This window comes from Scyliorhinus canicula, chromosome 2 (assembly GCF_902713615.1).
Source record: "Scyliorhinus canicula chromosome 2, sScyCan1.1, whole genome shotgun sequence".
NCBI lineage: Eukaryota > Metazoa > Chordata > Chondrichthyes > Carcharhiniformes > Scyliorhinidae > Scyliorhinus > Scyliorhinus canicula.
This window is the reverse complement of record NC_052147.1, coordinates 115240048-115257252: the sequence shown is the minus strand read 5'-3', so window position 1 is coordinate 115257252 and position 17205 is coordinate 115240048. Positions and strand designations below refer to the sequence as shown.

The 17205-nt window shown below is 44.0% G+C and overlaps 1 protein-coding gene across 22 annotated transcripts in view; it reads right to left on the bottom strand.

Moving 5' to 3' along the window:
• The window catches only part of LOC119957355 (gephyrin), a 671364-nt gene that overhangs the window by 402296 nt on the left and 251863 nt on the right, over positions 1-17205 (bottom strand). For all 22 annotated transcript variants that reach the window (XM_038785368.1, XM_038785379.1, XM_038785283.1 and 19 more), the window contains exon 2: positions 11346-11424. In XM_038785368.1, the coding sequence (XP_038641296.1) occupies positions 11346-11424 (79 nt within the window). The remainder of the gene's footprint in view (positions 1-11345; positions 11425-17205) is intronic.

The window sequence follows — 17205 nt, the reverse complement described above, 5'->3', positions numbered from 1 at the left end:
CAGGCCGATTAGCAGGTGATGGCCCATCTCCCACAACACAAAGGACTGGTACTCCAGCAACCGGGACAGTCCCAGACATTTTGGTGCCACTCCCTGTCCAAGGGAAATGCAAACAACGAGGTCAATGACCGCTTGGGACACGCCCAGCCATCCAGATCCCCGCCTACTTATTGGCTAAGGAATCAAACAGAGTGATCAGGGATCACCCAATTAGTAAGGTCCAAATCGAAGGACCGCCCAAAAGAGCGCGAAAACCCCCCCCCCCCGAGTATAAAGGAAGAGTTCGCCATACGCTCGCTATCTTTTGGCCTTGGTACCCCGGTCATGGCCATTGCCAACTGCAGCAACACCAGAAGCAAGTTCGAGTTCAACGCCCGCTACCAGATGGATGAGCCCAGCTGAGCAGCAGTTACCACTTCGAACCCAAGAGATCCAGAATTGAACAGCGGCCACCGTTTCCTGACCTAAACCGGGTGCCCGAAGTTAAGTACCGGTTGTCTTAGTAATAGGTGTAGTTGACTAGTAGTGTTTATGTTTGATTGCATGACTGATTGTATGTAAATAAAGTACCCTTGACCTTGAACTAACTAACTGGTGTTTGGCTCTTTGATCGATAGCCGGTTGAAACTTGTGATGGTATCATTCTAAACCTGGCAACTCTAAGCATTCGGACATAGACAATATAGAAAGAAGGCAAATCCACTGATTACCCTAATTGGAACAGAGCCACAGAAAAGACCAAGTAGTAGAGAAAATGCACAACAGTAGGATGCTCGTTCAGAGCGTAGACTCGATGGGCCAAATGGCCTGCTTCTGCACTGTAAGTATTATATTTCTCTACGATTCTAAGGGAAACAGAGAGCAAAGAAGGTGACCAAGCCATTTGAAACAAATGGAAATCCTGTTAGAAAGAAGAGCAGAACTTATTCAAGGCAGGCATTCCTAAAAGAGAAGTTCTGATGAAAGGTCAATCGACCTGAAACGTTAACTCTTGTTTCTCTCCCGGCGAATACTGCCCGAGTACATGCGTTTTTCCAGGAATCTTTGATTTTAGAACAAGGCCAGCAGCGCGGGTTCAATTCCCGTACCAGCCTCCCCGAACAGGAACCGGAATGCGGCGACTAGGGACTTTTCACAGTAACTTCATTGAAGCCTACTTGTGACAATAAGCTATTATTATTATTATCTTTATTTCAGAACTCGCATGACTTTGCTTTGAAATGAAATGAAAATCGCTTATTGTCAGAAGTAGGCTTCAAATGAAGTTACTGTGAAAAGCCCCTAGTCGCCACGTTCCGGTGCCTATTCGGGGAGGCTGGTTGCAGAAAGGAAAAAAAAAGTATTTTTTTCCAGTCTGTGATACATTAAAATGCTTTGAGCTTTGTGTGTTTTGTTCAACAATCTTTCAGATACAATGCAAAAAGGTGGTGTGACAAAAGGCATTAAAGAAAAATCATTTAATGGTATATTATTCATGACTCATTGAATGACTCAAATTTACTGTCCCAATTAATTGAATAAATTAATTGGTCTACGGCTGGCCCAGTAAACATTTATAAATTATAGATTTTCTGATCTCTCATTTCAACTATTATTTTACACTTAATGCTCAATCAAGTAAATCATGATCCATTTCAATAAAAGTGGGGAGCATTACTGAAGACTGAAAAACAGACTATTTTCTGTCATTAGAAAAAAGACTCATATAATGGAATTTAATTTTGTTTTTAAAAAAAACTTTATAATCTGCACACAAATCAAATTGAAGTTTTTCATGAGATTTAATCACTAAATTTTATAATTCTGATTTCCCCAGGTGATCAGATGGGTCAGACCAATGGTGATGTACTGTATGTTGTGGTTGGATAATCCACTGAAAGTTAAATACCTCGGATCTGACCTGGAAACTGTTCTACTACACATCTGAGTAGAGATGATCACTCCAGCCACCTCTTCCTGATCTTTAACAGCAAGCACCATCCTTGCTAAGCTCCCCCACCATCAATATCTTGTGGTGGAGTTGGGTGGGGTCATAATTGGCCAGAGCTGTTAACAGACCAGCCATACACAGTATGGTAAAAGGAAAAGGGGAGGGAAGGTGGAGTTGGGAGAGGAGATGCCTGTGGAATGAAAGTTTCAATACAACCAGTTGGGTTGAATGGCCTGCTTCTGTGCTGTAAATTCCATATAATGCTACATACTCTATGTACTCTGTGACAAGTGGCTAATCCCATGATCCTTTAAATACTTTCCATCATCAGCAAGGCTCAAGTCAGTAGTGTGCTTGAATAATCATATTTGCTCAAATGGCTACAGTTGCAGCAACAGTCAAAATTTCAATTCATTGACATCTATTATCATTGCATTCAATATCCATTTCCCCGCTGTCATGAAAGCTTTCCTGCCACAGTTCGTATTGCAACAATTCATTAAGATTAATTTTGACAGTCCTGCAACCTCTACTTTTGATAAGAACAATAGCAGCGATGCTGTCAAAACACCATCATCTAAAGTTTTCCACCAGCCTGACTCAGATGCATATCTTCAGCCATTCCTCCATCATCACTCCCTGGAATTCATAATCTACTATCAATGTGGAAGCTCCATTAGTACAGGAACTGGAGTCATTCAGGAAGAAGGTCACTACCAGCACAACTAAGGATAACCAACACATATGGGCCAGTGTTGCCCAAAAGGAGGAAACAATTAAAGTAATATCTACAGAAAATGTATGGAGCTTATTAAACGGCACCTATGTGCGTATCATGGGCAGCATGGTAGCACAGTGGGTAGCACTGTGGCTTTACAGCACCATGGTCCCAGGTTCGATGCCCCGCTGGGGCGGAGTCTGCACGTTCTCCCCGTGTCTGCGTGGGTTTCCTCCGGGTACTCAGGTTTCCTCCCACAGTCCAAAGATTTGCAGTTTAGGTGGATTGGCCATGAGAAATTGCTCTTAGTGTCCAAAAAGGTTAGGAGGGGTTATTGATTACGGGGATAGGGTGGAAGTGAGGGCTTAAGTAGGTTGGTGCAGACTCGATGGGCCAAATGGCCTCCTTCTGCGCTGTATGTTCTATATTCTATCAGAGAGTGTCTTATCAAGAATATGCTATGACAATTTGTGAAACTATGTGCTGACGACGGTGTGGGAATGACCGCAAAAACGGTGCAAAACCTCCACTGATCCTCCGTTTCGTGGGGGGCTAGCAGGCACGCAGCGTAAAGGCCCCAGCTTTAGCTGCGGATATGGCTGGAGAATTGCCGGGTCCGAGGCCACACATGTACATGGTGGCGGTCTGCAGTGGCCGCGCCGTGCAACATGGTGACAGCTGCGCGCGGACCTGACCTGCCAAATAGTACCCCCGTTGGCCAGGCTCGCCACCGATGGACCACCCCCCACCAGTGCCCCCAGCACTGACAAAGACCCCCTGCCCGCGGATGGGCTCCCCTCCGACTGTGGCACCGCTGGACTTAGTCCACAGGCGCTACGCTGGGTTCCTGAAAAAAAATAGCACAAGCGCCCCACGCCGTTGAGAAATCGGCCCATTGATAGTGGAGCATTGGGGGGGGGGCCTCAGATAACATCCTGAGGCCGTCCCGACGGTATTTTGGAGGGGGCGGAGCATCGCAAAAGCGCCCGCCCCCGGTTTTGGCGCCAACGGGGATTCTCCGGCTGATCACCGAACACGATTTTAGCGTCGGAGACTGGAGAATCCTGCCCAGGATACTTTGAAACAGTCAGCACAGTTTGTATATCGTTCACAATTTGTTCCCGTGGCCATGCTTTCCATTCTGGGAATAATTTTAATGGTAAATGAATCTGAACTATAATTATCACCTTTAAGAAGTGTTATTTGACATTTTCATTGGCCTGGACAGGAGGTACAGCAGGCCTCCTCCACTAAACAAGGAAGGTTAATTATTGTAACCGAGGCTACACCATATCAGCGCAACAGAGAAAAAGGACACTTAATTTTGCTGCTTACAGAAGCTGTCAACTTGCTTTCATGGAGAAAGGTGTTGTGGGAATTAAAATATCTTCAGGCCAATATTTTGTATTTTCATTTGGGGAAGTAGAAATAATCTCTGAATTCATTAAAAAAAAACATATTGGTGGTTCATCTAGATTATCACGCTATGGTGATGTGGTACAAATGTACAAATTCCTATCCATTGGATCTGCCACTATGCAGGACCAGACAGCCCTGCTTGAAAGCAAGTTACAGAAACATTTGTTGGACATATGCAAGAGTAACAAGGTACCAGGTGGTACTTACGATTGGATTTGTCCTCAGGGCTCACAGCGTTTTCCACAAATTCAGCTCCAAGTATGGAGTTTGACATCTACCAGATAATCATGAGTCATTGTGGTCATGTTCATGCAAAATTGTTGTGTGGCAGGTTTGTCACTACTCTTGGGTCAGAGATTTAACACAACTACTTCCGTAGCAACATAGGGCTTTGGAGCAGGAATTGGCCTTTCAGCCCTTTGAGCCTGCTCCACAAATCATTAAAATCATGGCTGATCAGGTTGGTGTCTCAACTCCACATTGCCATCTGCACCCCCCCATAACCCATGACTTCCTTGTTTATCAAAAAGCTGTCTAATGGAGGTCAGGAGAGGCGAGGCCATGGAGGGATTTGGAAATAAGATGGCAGTTTTAAAAATCGAGGCATTGCTTAACCAAGGACCAGTGGCAATCACAAGGATGATAGGTAATTGGGACTTTGTGCGAGTTGGGACACAGGCAACACAGTATAGGATTACCTCAAGCCTGTGGAGGGACCCGCCAGAAGTGCAGAGAATAGTCAAGTCTAGAAGTAATAAAGGCAATGAATGAGAGTTTCCGCAGATGAACTAAGGCAGGGGAAGAGTTGGGCAAAGTTACAGAGGTGGAAATAGGCAGTCTTAGGGATAGCACAAATATATGGTTGGAAGTTCAAATAAGACACCAAGCTCACAAACAGTCTAGATCAGCCACAGTCAGTTTCCAGAGAGAGGGATGGAGTCAGTAACAGGAAGCAGAACAGGGTCCAAGGCCAATGGCTTCAGTCTTCCCAGTATTTAATTGGAGGAAATATTTGATCAGCTCGCACTGGATGTCAGAAAAAAAGTCTGACAATTTAGATAGTGAAGGGGTTGAGAGAGTTGACAGTGAGGTAGAGTTGGGAGTCATCACCATGCAGTTGGAAATGAAGCTTTGGGGAGAGGGTGGGGTCTGGCAACAGGGAGTGAAACCCAGTAAGTGATGGACAGAATTAGTCCACCAATTTCACACATCCAAGACAGAAGCACAGTCACTAGTTGTGGTTCAAGAATGACACAAATGTTTGATTCCCGTAAATCTTACAAACAAACACAACTCCACTTATTTAAATTGGTTTAAATTTGTGCCGCCATGATTGATTAGAAAAAAATCACCCTTTATCTTCCCCTGCCACCATCAGCATTGCATTTTGAACCATTTAATCAATCAACAATATAGAAATGTACTAAGAACTCCTCCTGTTCTTGCAGTTTCCTTTTGGTAGTATGCCAGCATCTTCTTCAAGAGGAGCAGTGGTTTTGAGTGTGCCCTATTGAAGGGGTTTGAACATTTCTGAGGTTATTTTACACAGCGTACATGACAAGCCGCAGTAGCAGCTGCACGTGAACCCAGATAGAAGAATGCTTGTGGGGAGAGCAGCAGGTGTTCAGTGTGTGACGACAAGAGAAGGGTCCCGTTGTGATTAGGTGAAGAGACATGGGAAGGGGATAAATGTAAGACTCTTGGTGCTGGGCTTAGAATCATGTAATCCATTGCTTGGAAGGGCAGAAATAAAAGGGTAGCCTGACGGAGTAGTTCTGGTGAGGTCATGAAATTTCTTCCTGCACGGGAAGTGGTAGCATAGTGGTATTGTCATTGGACTTGTGATCCAGAGGGGCTGGTTTAGCACACTGGGCTAAATCGCTGGCTTTTAAAGCAGACCAAGCAGGCCAGCAGCACGGTTCGATTCCCGTACCAGCCTCCCCGGACAGGCGCCGGAATGTGGTGACTAGGGGCTTTTCACAGTAACTTCATTTGAAGCCTACTCGTGACAATAAACAATTTTTATTTCATTTTTTCATTGCACAGACCCAGGCTAATGATCTGGGGACCTGGGTTAGAATCCAACCACTGCAGGTGTTGGAATTTAAACTCAATAAAATATCTGGAATTAAAAGTCTAATGATGACCATGAAACCATTGTCGATAGTCGTAAAAACCAGTCTGGTTCACTAATTTCCAAAAGGGAAGGAAATCTGCCGTCTTTACCTGGTCTATCCTGCATGTGACTCCAGACCCACAGCAATGTGGTGGGACTCGTAAACGCCCGAGCAAGCCACTCAGTTGTATTCAACCGCTACAAAAACACAAAAACAGAAATGAAACCGGACAGACTACCCGGCATTGAACCAGGCACCGGAAGCAACAACGGCAGGCCCAGCCCTGTCGCCCCTGTAAAGTCCTCCTTAAAACATCTGGTGGCTTGTGCAAAAGTTGGAAGAGCTATCTCACAGACTAATTAAGCGATAGCCGGATGTAGTCTTGCTCACAGAATCATACATTTCAAACAATATCTCAGACAGCACTATCACCATTCCTGGGTATGTCCTGTGTCACTGCAGAAGTGGCCACAAAGTGGTATAAAGTCAGGAGGGAGTTGCCCTGGGAGTCCTCAACACCGACTCTGGACCCCATGAGATCTCACGGCTTCATGTAAAACATGAGCAAGCAAAACCTCCCACTGATTTCCACGTACCGGCCACCATCAGCTGATGAATCACCACTTGGAAGAAGCACTTAGGGTGGCAAGAGTGCAGAATATACTCTGGGTGGAGAACTTCAATGTCCATCATCAAGAGTGGCTCGATAGTACCACCACAGACCAAGCTGGCTGGGTCCTAAAGACATAACTGCCAGACTGGGACTGCAGCAGGTGGTGAGGGAACCAACAAGAGGGAAAAACATACTTGACCTCATCCTCACCAATCTGCCTGCTGCAGATGCATCTGTCTGTGACAGAATCGGCAGAAGTGACCACCGCTCAGTCCTTGTGGAGACAAAGTCCCGTCTTCCCATTGAGGATACCCTCCATCATGTTGTGTGGCATTACCACCGTGCTGAATGGGATAGACTTCAAACAGATCTAGCAACTCAAGATTGGGCATCCATGAGGAGCTGTGGGCCATCAGCAGCAGCAGCAGAATTGTATTCAACCACAATCTGCAACCTCATGGCCCGGCATATCCCCCATTCTACCATTACCACCAAGCCAGGGGATCAACCGTGGTTCAATGAAGGGTGCAGAGAGCATGCCAGGAGCAACGCCAGGCATACTGAAAAATGAGGTGTTAACCTGGTGAAGCCACAACACAGGACTATTTGTGTGGCAAACAGCATAAGCAGCAAGTATTAGACAGAGCTCAGCAATTCCATAACCAAAACATCAGATCTAAGATCTACAGTCTTGCCACATCCAGCTGTGAATGGTGGTGGACAATTAAACAACTCACTGGAGAAGGAGGCTCCACACATAACCCCATCCTCAATGATGGAGGAGCCCAGCACATATGTGCAAAAGTCAAGGTTGAGGCATTCGTAACAATCTTCAGCCAGAAGTGCCAAGTGGATGATCCATCTCAATCTCCTCCAGAGGTCCCCAGCATCACAGATGTCGGTCTTCAGCCAATACGAGTCACTGCCGTGATATCAAGAAACGGCTAAAGGGATTGAATACTGCAAAGGCTATGGGTCCTGATAATATTCCAGCAATAGTACTGAAGGCTTGTGCTCCAGAACTTGCCACACCCCTAGCCAAGCTGTTCCAGTACAGCTACAACACTGGCATCTACCCGGCAATGTTGAAAATTGCCCAAGTGTGTCCTGTATACAAGAAGCAGGATAAATCTGACCCAGCCAATTATCCACCCTATCAGTCTACTGCCCATCATCAGCAAAGTGATGGAAGGAACTGGAGTCAATGGGAATCAGGGGGGGAAACTCTCCGCTGGTTGGAGTTGTACCTGGCGTAAAGGAAGATGGTTGTGGTGGTCGTTGGTCCATCATCACAGCTCCAGGACATCACTTCAGGAGTTCCTTAGGGTAGTGTCCTAGGCTAAACTATATTCAGCTGCTTCATCAATGACCTCCCTTCCATCATAAGGTCAGAAGTGGGGATATTTGTGATGACTTCACAATGTTCAACATCATTCGTAACTCCTCAGATAATTAAGCAGTCCATGTCCAAATGTAGCAAGACCTGGACAATATCCAGGCTTGGGCTGACAAGTGGTAAGTTACATTCGCACCACACAAGCGCCAGGCAATGACCATCTCCTACAAGAGAGGCTCTAACCACCACCCCTTGACATTCAATGGCATTATCATCGTTGAATCCCCCACAATCAACATCCTGGAGGTTACCATTGATCAAAAACTGAACTGAACTAGCCACAATAATGCAGTGGCTACCAGGGCAGGTCAAAGGCTAGGAATCCTATGGCGATTAACTCACCTCGTGACCCCCCGAAGTCTGTCCACCACAAGGCACCAGTCAGGAGTGTAATGGAATACTCTCCACCTGCCTGGATGAGTGCTGCTCCAACAACTTGATTGCTCCTCCTTCCACAAACATTTAAATTTTCCACCACCGACGAACAGTGGCAGCCTTGTGTACCATCTACAAACTGCACCGCAGTAACTCACCAAGGTTCCTTAGACAGCATGACTACTACTATCTGGAAGGACAAGAACAGCAGATACCTGGGAACCCCACCACCTGGAGGTTCTCCTCCAAGTCACTCACCATCCTGACTAGGAAATATATCGCCATTCCTTTGCTGTCGCTGGGGCAAAATCATGGAACTCCCTCCCTAACAGCACTGTAGGTATACCCCCACCTGAAGGACTACAGTGGTTAAAGAAGGCAACTCACCACCACCTTCTGAAAGGCAACTAGGGATGGGCAATACATGCTGGCCTAACCAGCGACGCCCACATCCCGTAAATGAATTTTAAAATGCTGCAGCCAGGTCCTTGTGACAACATTGCTGGCATTTTCTCCAGTCCTGTTGTCTAATTTGATGCAGCAGCAGTCGCTCATTGGAGGGGAAGCAAACCTCCTTTTTTGATGGTCACTTGCTCCACAGGCATTTCTGTGGTTGCATCAGAGGGGTGGATGTGTCCTGAATGCGTGCTGCATACTGCCTGCTGCTTCAGTAACTCATCCTCCACTCCTGGAAAGTGCATCACCTTGTAAGAAGGTGCAGGCTGCCTTTAAGTAGTAGCCACCCTTTCGAGTTGCTTATCCTCCCAATTGATCATCTGTCCAGAAGGAGCACAAGTCGGACTGACAGCTTTGCTACTTAATGAAGTTGGTAGAGCAGTGGTAATGCCATTGGGATAATAATCCAGGGAAGGTGGGGTCAAATCCCACCATGGTAGCTGGTGGAATTTAAACTCAATTAATCAAGTGAATTCAATTCGATGAAAGTAATTGAATTAAATTAATTAAAAATTCTAGCATAAAGCTGGCAGTGACCGTGAAACTATCATTGATTGTCATAAAAACCCATCTGGTTCACTAATGCCCTTCAGGGAAGGAAATCTGCCATCGTTACCCAGTCTGCCCTACATGTGACCCCAGAGCCTCAGCGATGCTCTCTGAAATGGCCGAGTAAGCCACGCTGTTCAAGAGTAATTAATGATGGGCAACAAATGCTGGCCTTGCCAGTGAGGCCCACATCTCCTGAAAAAAATTTCAAAAATGAAGTTTAACGAGGTCCAACCATGAAAATCAATGAGGTGCCCACTGATGTAGATCGGGTGGGCAGTGCAGAACAGGTGATCTACTCACCAGATCTATGCCCCAAAACATAATAATCTCCCAGTGCTCCAGCAGCTAGGATGCTAATGCAGTTAGGGTATTACAAATGTGAGCCAAATCCTACAGATGTTTAACAAGCAAATGCCACAAAGACAATATAAATTAAGAGTTTCAATGCACTTTGAAATGAACTCCATCTACCAATTCAAATATTCCCAATAATATATTATTAATGTATACTCAACTGATGAAATAAGTAGCTTGGTAAAATAATGCTCTTAAAATCAAGGCAAATGATCTGTTCACCTGACCCCCAGCAATCTCCCAATGACTGAATTTAAGGTAAAGTTGGCAGAAACTCGCAGGGAATCTTGGGCTGAATTTGTGTTTCAACACAATAATTTAAATGCAATTTATACAAGAGTAGCAGTAAAAATGCCACTCAAAGTGAAACTGCAAACAAAGTTTTATTTAGTGGTCTATTCACAATTTATCAGCATTTTTTAGCACATTTATTTTCCCTCAGATTTGGCGACACTTCATCCAAATAGGAAATTTAACAGTGCAAATACCTTCAATGGCTCCAACATTGTTCATATCGCTATGAAGATAAATGACCAGCTCACTTTTCCAACGTTCCTAAAGTTAATTAGGGCCTTAACGGGTTTTTTTGTGTCCTTAGAGAATGAAACTACAGAAAGATTGAGGTCACCTCTCAGCGTTTCTAAGTACAAAGCAAGTACTTAGAAAGTACACAGAGAGTATTCAGTTGAATAGCATTTCATAGCAACATAGACCCTTTGAGCCTGCTCCATCATTCAATAAGATCATGGTTGATATGGTTGTGGTCTCAATTCCACTTTGCCGTCTGTCCCCCATAACCTTCGACTCCCTCATCTCTCAAAAATCTGTTCAACTCTGCCTTTCATAAATTCAATAACTCAGGATCCACTTCTTTGTGAAGAAGGTAATTCCACAGACTTATGACCCTGAGAGAAAATATTTCTCCTCATCTCTGTCTTAAATGATAGACTTCTTGTTCTTAAATGTTTCTAGTCTCCTGGTTCTAGTCTTTCCCACAGGTGGAAAGATCCTCCTGGTATTTGGCCTGTTGTGCCCCTCAGGATCTTATATATTTCAATAAGATCACCTCTCATTCTTCTAAGCTCAATGGGGATAGGCCCAACCAGTTTAACTTTTCTTCATAAAATAAGCACGGCATCTCAGGAATATGTCAAGTGAACCTTGTCTGAACCTCTTCTAATGCAATGATATCTTTTTTTCAAATGAGACCAAAACTGTTCCAGATGTGGTTGCCCCAAGGCCCTGATCAGATACAGTAAAACATCCCTACTTTTCTAGCGGAAAATAGTAAATATTATATCAAATTGAACTTGAAACTTGAATTATTATGAAGAAGGTAATCATTATTATTCCAAGCTTGATGTCTAAAAGCTTAAGATGCAAATAAAATTCTATCTTGGCTCTGTTATACTTACAGTGAAGGATCTTGAACAAGGTCTTTAAGGTTTATTCCACTTCTATCTTCTGCAAGGTTTCTGAAGCAGCTATCACTCACTGTAAAAGAGAAATGGAAAATGGCAATTAATTTCAAAACACTGCCTTTGGACCAAAATTCTTTCCCTTCCTCTTTTCTGTCAACCTTTTTCTTCCCCTCCCCTGAACACAATGATTTCTCCTGGAGTACAGTCCCTTCACCACCAGTTGGCCTCCAGCACCTCACCAAATCACCATCGTCTTCATATGCGACCCTAGTCAGTGAGTTTGACAGGGCATTCAACCTCATAACTCTTCCAGTTTTAGTCAGGGAAACCCATTAGTGCCGAAACAAAGCTGTAATGAGTCCTACCACCTACCCTGTTCCAGCATTAGCAGCTCACTGGCTTAACTAGATAAGCTACCAGGCAAATCTTGCAAAATGTAGGCCGACTTAAAAACAATTATATCTCAAATGAAAATTTGTTTTAAAGAGATAGCAAGTTTAAACATGTTCTAATGCTTTTCAAGTTTAAGTTGATGCAGGTGAATTTCAGGGACATTTATGCACCAAAGAAGTGTCCTGAGTTTGCACGCCAAGGACAAATTTGTCAAATATACTGGATGGAGATAGCAAATATGAAGTGTGCAATACGCTTAAGTACAACTAGCTTGGAAAGTTGGCAGTAGTTGAGATAATCATCAATCTAGAGTAATTTACCCATTGTACAATTTTACTGAACGAGGGGATGTTAATTGTGACTCTTTACTCTAGTCAAAGCTTTGAACCAGTTCCCCAGTGAAAGCTCCACATTCTGTTTTAGTATTGATAAAACTTGCAAAATAATCAATTTTCACAAACAATCTGGAATACTACTAAGTGGCACATCCACAAGAATAAAATAAATAGTGTCTCATATCAATTGGAGAACAAAAGAACTGAATAAAACCTTTAAAACAAATGTGTATTGAAAATTACAAAGCAAAGATGTGAGATGATAGCTGGGTGTTCATTTATTTTTGTCCTTCCTGCATCACAAACAAGACCTGTAACCAAAATGGAAGCATACAGCTCAGTTGCAAGTAACATTTGGGCCTTCATTAAACAAGGCTTCATTTTTTTGAAAACGCTTGCAGGCCTACAAGCTTTATGTCTTGCTTTTGTTCAACTCAAATCAGCAATAGCCATGATATAAACGTTCTGGGAGGAAAGGGGATAGAGAAGAAGTAATTTTCCCTTCCCAGCCCCCATAAACAGTGATATGTTAACTTGAAGGGCAAGCAAGGAATGAGGGAGATCACATGACGAATTCATAGATTTTTATTTCACAATCATTTCAATGCCTTTGCTGATCCCCATCTGCCCTTCACCCACTATTCCAGCATCTCTCTCCAAAGTTGAACCCGCTCCAGCCCCAGGTCCTGGCTCCATTTCTTCATGCCCTCTCCAAACTCACCACATCGAAGAAACTCACCTCCCTCTTCTTCTACCTCGTTCCCACTTAACTACGAACTACCCAAATCCCATGCAGGCTGACTTTGTAAATAGTTCCAGTTCCCTTTCAAAACCGTCATCAAGACTCTCAATCACACCCTCTGTCACGGTAAATGACCAATCCATCTCCAAACTCACTTCCTTCTCCTCGGTTCTTGGAAGTGTTTGGGCCTCCCAAATCCATTCCCAATTCTCCTGCAGCTCATTGTTTGGTGCTCTCCAACTTAATATAAGTAAAAACATAATACTAGTTTCGATCCCAAGGTATCAAAATATAGAGGCACAGAAATTGGAGATACAGCATTGCAAAGCTCTCTAGATTCAGGAATTGTGTCTTTGCATTAAAAAGTAACAAAAATAAAAAAGTCACTACATTATTTAAGAAGGAAGGTGAGAGAAAAAACAGATAACTATAGACCCAGTTCAACATCAGTTGTGGGGATGTTACTGGAACATATCAGAGAATATATCACCTGGGGATGTATCAGCTGATGAAAGGAGTCAGCAAAAATTGATGAAGGGTGGCTCTTGGCTGATAAATGTTGTAGAATTTTTTTTTAGGCAGTCACTAGCCTGGTGGGTAAGGAAAGTGTCTTTGACTGTTTCCTATAGGAACCTCCATAAGGCACTTAATAAAATTCTGCATCCAAGATAATGGACAATGAGAGCACATGGATACAGAGGTGTGCACCCATGTAATATGCACTGTTAATTAATTGGGAGATAGGAACATTATTTGAGTAGTAGGGTGTGAAAAATGTTGTTCTCTAGGGGTCTGTACTTAGCCTTTAATCAAACATATTACTTACTCGATGAAGGAGTAAGTGTTATTTATTTAACCTTCTACAATAGAAAACACATTAGATGGAAGGAGGAAGTTGCAAAGGACACAGAATGTGTGCATGGGCAAAATGATCATGGACAGAGCTGAATTTGGAGACATTCGAGATCAACCACTTTAGAACTGAGACAGACAATCTGAATATTTTCTCAACGCTGTGTGGCAAAGGGATTTAGATGCCATGTTTATAAATCATTGAAAGCTAATGCTCAATAAAAAAATGGGAAACCTATGCTTTAGTTATACAGAGCCTTGGTCAAATCCCATCTGGAATACTCGGGTTTGCTCCTGGCATAGCACTTTCGGTAGGATATAAATTGTTCTAGGAGGGGACACAGTGGAGAATGATACATCACAATAACATCACGGTGCATTACAAGAATAGGTTCTGTAAACCTGGCTTATATTCACATCAATTTTAGAGGGGTGTTAAGATGTTAAAAAATTATAAAGGAATTTGACTGGTTATCCAGAACTAAGGGGGAATCTTACAATTATAGTTAGGCCATTCCGGTTTGAAATCGGAAAGCACTTTTCACACAAAAAGTAGTGGAAGTCTGGAACTCTCCCCCCAAACTGTGATGTTTGTGAAATTGAAATTTTTGAGACTGAGATCGCTTAGTAAAGATATCAAGGGGAATGCAGCAAAGGCAGACACATGGAGTTGGCGTGCATGTCAGGCAAAATCTAACTGAATAGCAGTACAGGCTCAAGAGGCTGATTGCCTACTGTAGCTTCTATGGCCATGTTTTTGCCTCCATCACAACTCAAAAATGGCTTGAACAAAAGTCATGAATCATACACTACAAATGTGTCTCCTACTGTGCAGTATTTCTGCTTGTTCTCTCTGCCGCTTTCGATTTGGCCATCAACATCATCCTCCTCGACCACCTTTCCTCAACTGTCCAGGTTGATGAATCTGCTTTCAATTGGTTTCACCCTCACATTCCAGTTGTAACTAAAGTAAATCCAACAACAGCTTCTCTTGATGCCCCTGCATCTCAAGTGCTCACAAGGATCTATCCTTGGCACTCTGTCTCTTCGTCACATTGACGATGACCCTTGGTGATATCATTCGCAGAAATTAGGCCATTTTCCGCTTCCATTCTCCCACAACCTAGTTCCATCTCCCCACCACCACTTTTGAATTCTCTATTGCCTCTGTGCTGTCAAGATGCTTGTTCAACATCCAACATAACACAGAAACAGCATTTCCCTCAACTGACCTACATGGAAGCATTAGTGGACTGGGGGTTTTGTTGGCAATTCTCATTCAAAATCTTTCCTCATTGCTGCTGCTTGTAGCTACTCCTGCCGGGATATCTGCTGTCCTGGTAGGTCACGCTCGTCTGTCTTGCACCATCCCCAGATATCTAATGCAGCTCAGCGGCAACCGCTTTGCTGTGTCCATCACCCAACTACGACTCTTTCTGCTGCCCTCCATCTTTCCCTTCAGACGAGATCCCTCTAGCTTTTCAACTCTGATCAAATGGCCAAAATACTGACATTTGTTTGGGGGCGTCACTTTTTTTTCTGGATGTCGCAATCTGTGGAATTTCCTCCAGCATGGCATCACACCCACCTTATTCACCAAGTTCTGTTCTCTTCTGCATACATCCTCTCTTCACTTTTCAGTCCCCTAGATCCCACATTCTAGAAACTCCATCATGAACCCCTCATGGGGAGATACATTATTTGTTCGAGTCCCACCACGGCAGATGGTGAAATGTGAATTCAATACAAATCTGAGGCTGGATTCTCCGCCCTGCCGCGCCACATTTCTGCCCCGACAAGCCGGCCGGTCAATGGGGTTTCCCATTGTGGGGCAGCCCCACGCCGTCAGGAAACCCCTGGGCACTGGCAAAATGGGAAATCCCGCCCCTGGAATTAAAAGTGAAACCATTGTCAATTGTTGCAAAAACCCATCTTTGAATCATGGAATTTAGAGTGCAGAAGGTGACCATTCACCCCATCGAGTCTGCAGCAGCTCTTGGAAAGAGCACCCTACCCAAGCCCACGCCTCCACCCTATCCCTACAACTTAGTGACCCAACTAATCTTTTGGACACTAAGGGGCAATTTAGCATGGCCAATCCACCTAACCTGCACACTTTGGACTGTGGGAGGAAACTGGAACACCTGGAGGAGACCCACACAGACAGGGGGAGAAAGTGCAAACTCCATACAGACAGTCACCCTAGACCGGAACTGAAGCCGAGACCCTGAAGCTGTGAGCAGTCCTAACCACTGTACCGCCATTTGGTTCACTAATGTCCTTTAGGGAAGGAAATCCGCTGTCCTTATCTGGTGCCTACGAGTGATTGGTTCTTAAATGTGTGGGGCGAGTGCACAATCAAATTCCAGCCCCACAAACCCCTGAGTCCCAATACAAGTGAATTAACCAATAATTTGTGTATTTTCCTGAAATCTTTAACCCTTGACTGCTTCCTTGAGTTATAGGCACCAGATTTCTAAGTAAAATATTTTAAAAACTGTTTATTTACAGCAAGAAAAAAAGATGAATATATAATGGTAATAATGGAACAATGGTCTGCTAATCTAACTATTCCCAAAACTCTGCCCCACCCTCCACCCACACACACACAAGACATATGGTGGGGATAGAATTGAAAATAACAGGGATTAAAAGGCATGAGATGGTCCTTTGCTACCTAGGTCGCGGTCTTCGTAGCTAGCGATCTTCTAATTGTGATCTTCAACCAGAACATGTAGGCTGTAGAATGCTCTCTGGTAAGTCACTTTCAGTTTTAACAATCAGGGTCTTCAGACTGAGAATTCCCCCTCTGAGGCTGGTACAGTCCTGACAGGTCTCCACCAGATTGACTTGAGATAATTTTAGAATTCTCTACCTGAGAATTTACAGCAAATTATAGGTCTACTCTGCCTTGCAACTGCTTGTCTGGTCTCTGTGCAGAGATTCTGGCTGTATCGTGAAGTGAGTTCACAGACTGGGCTTTTCCCAGCCATTCAGACAGAGGATTAAACTGCTACAGACCTGGTGGGAGAAACTTCTCGCAGCCTTTTAAACCAGTAGTTCCTTTCACAGGTCTAGCTATTGCCTGCAGTCTTTTAAACAGGGGTGGCTTCCACAGGTCTGGCTGGAAGCCTCTTAATCGCCAGGCAGAGAGGGCTGAGTGAGGGAGTGCTTTAAAGCTGCTTCATGCCTGGAACTTCCACAGAACTGAGGTCAAAATAGAGTTCTTCTCTTGACCCGCCTTTCTTCCAGAATGTTTTGAATGGCTCCACCAATCACAAGCGAGAGCAGGAGATGTCCATCAAACTGACACCATGGGCTGTGCTACAGAGCATAAAGGGGAGATTTGGCCGCTACATTCGACCAGGGGTGTTTTCGGTTTGACCAAATTGACCACGGTCTGCAGTTTAAACGCAGCTGTAATGTTACAGGTCAGGAATTTTTAATAGAAGTAACACGGAACAGACAAGGATTTAACAAATTGCTTACAAATGCAATCTCAGTTCAGGAGCAATTATGGATCGGCAATAAA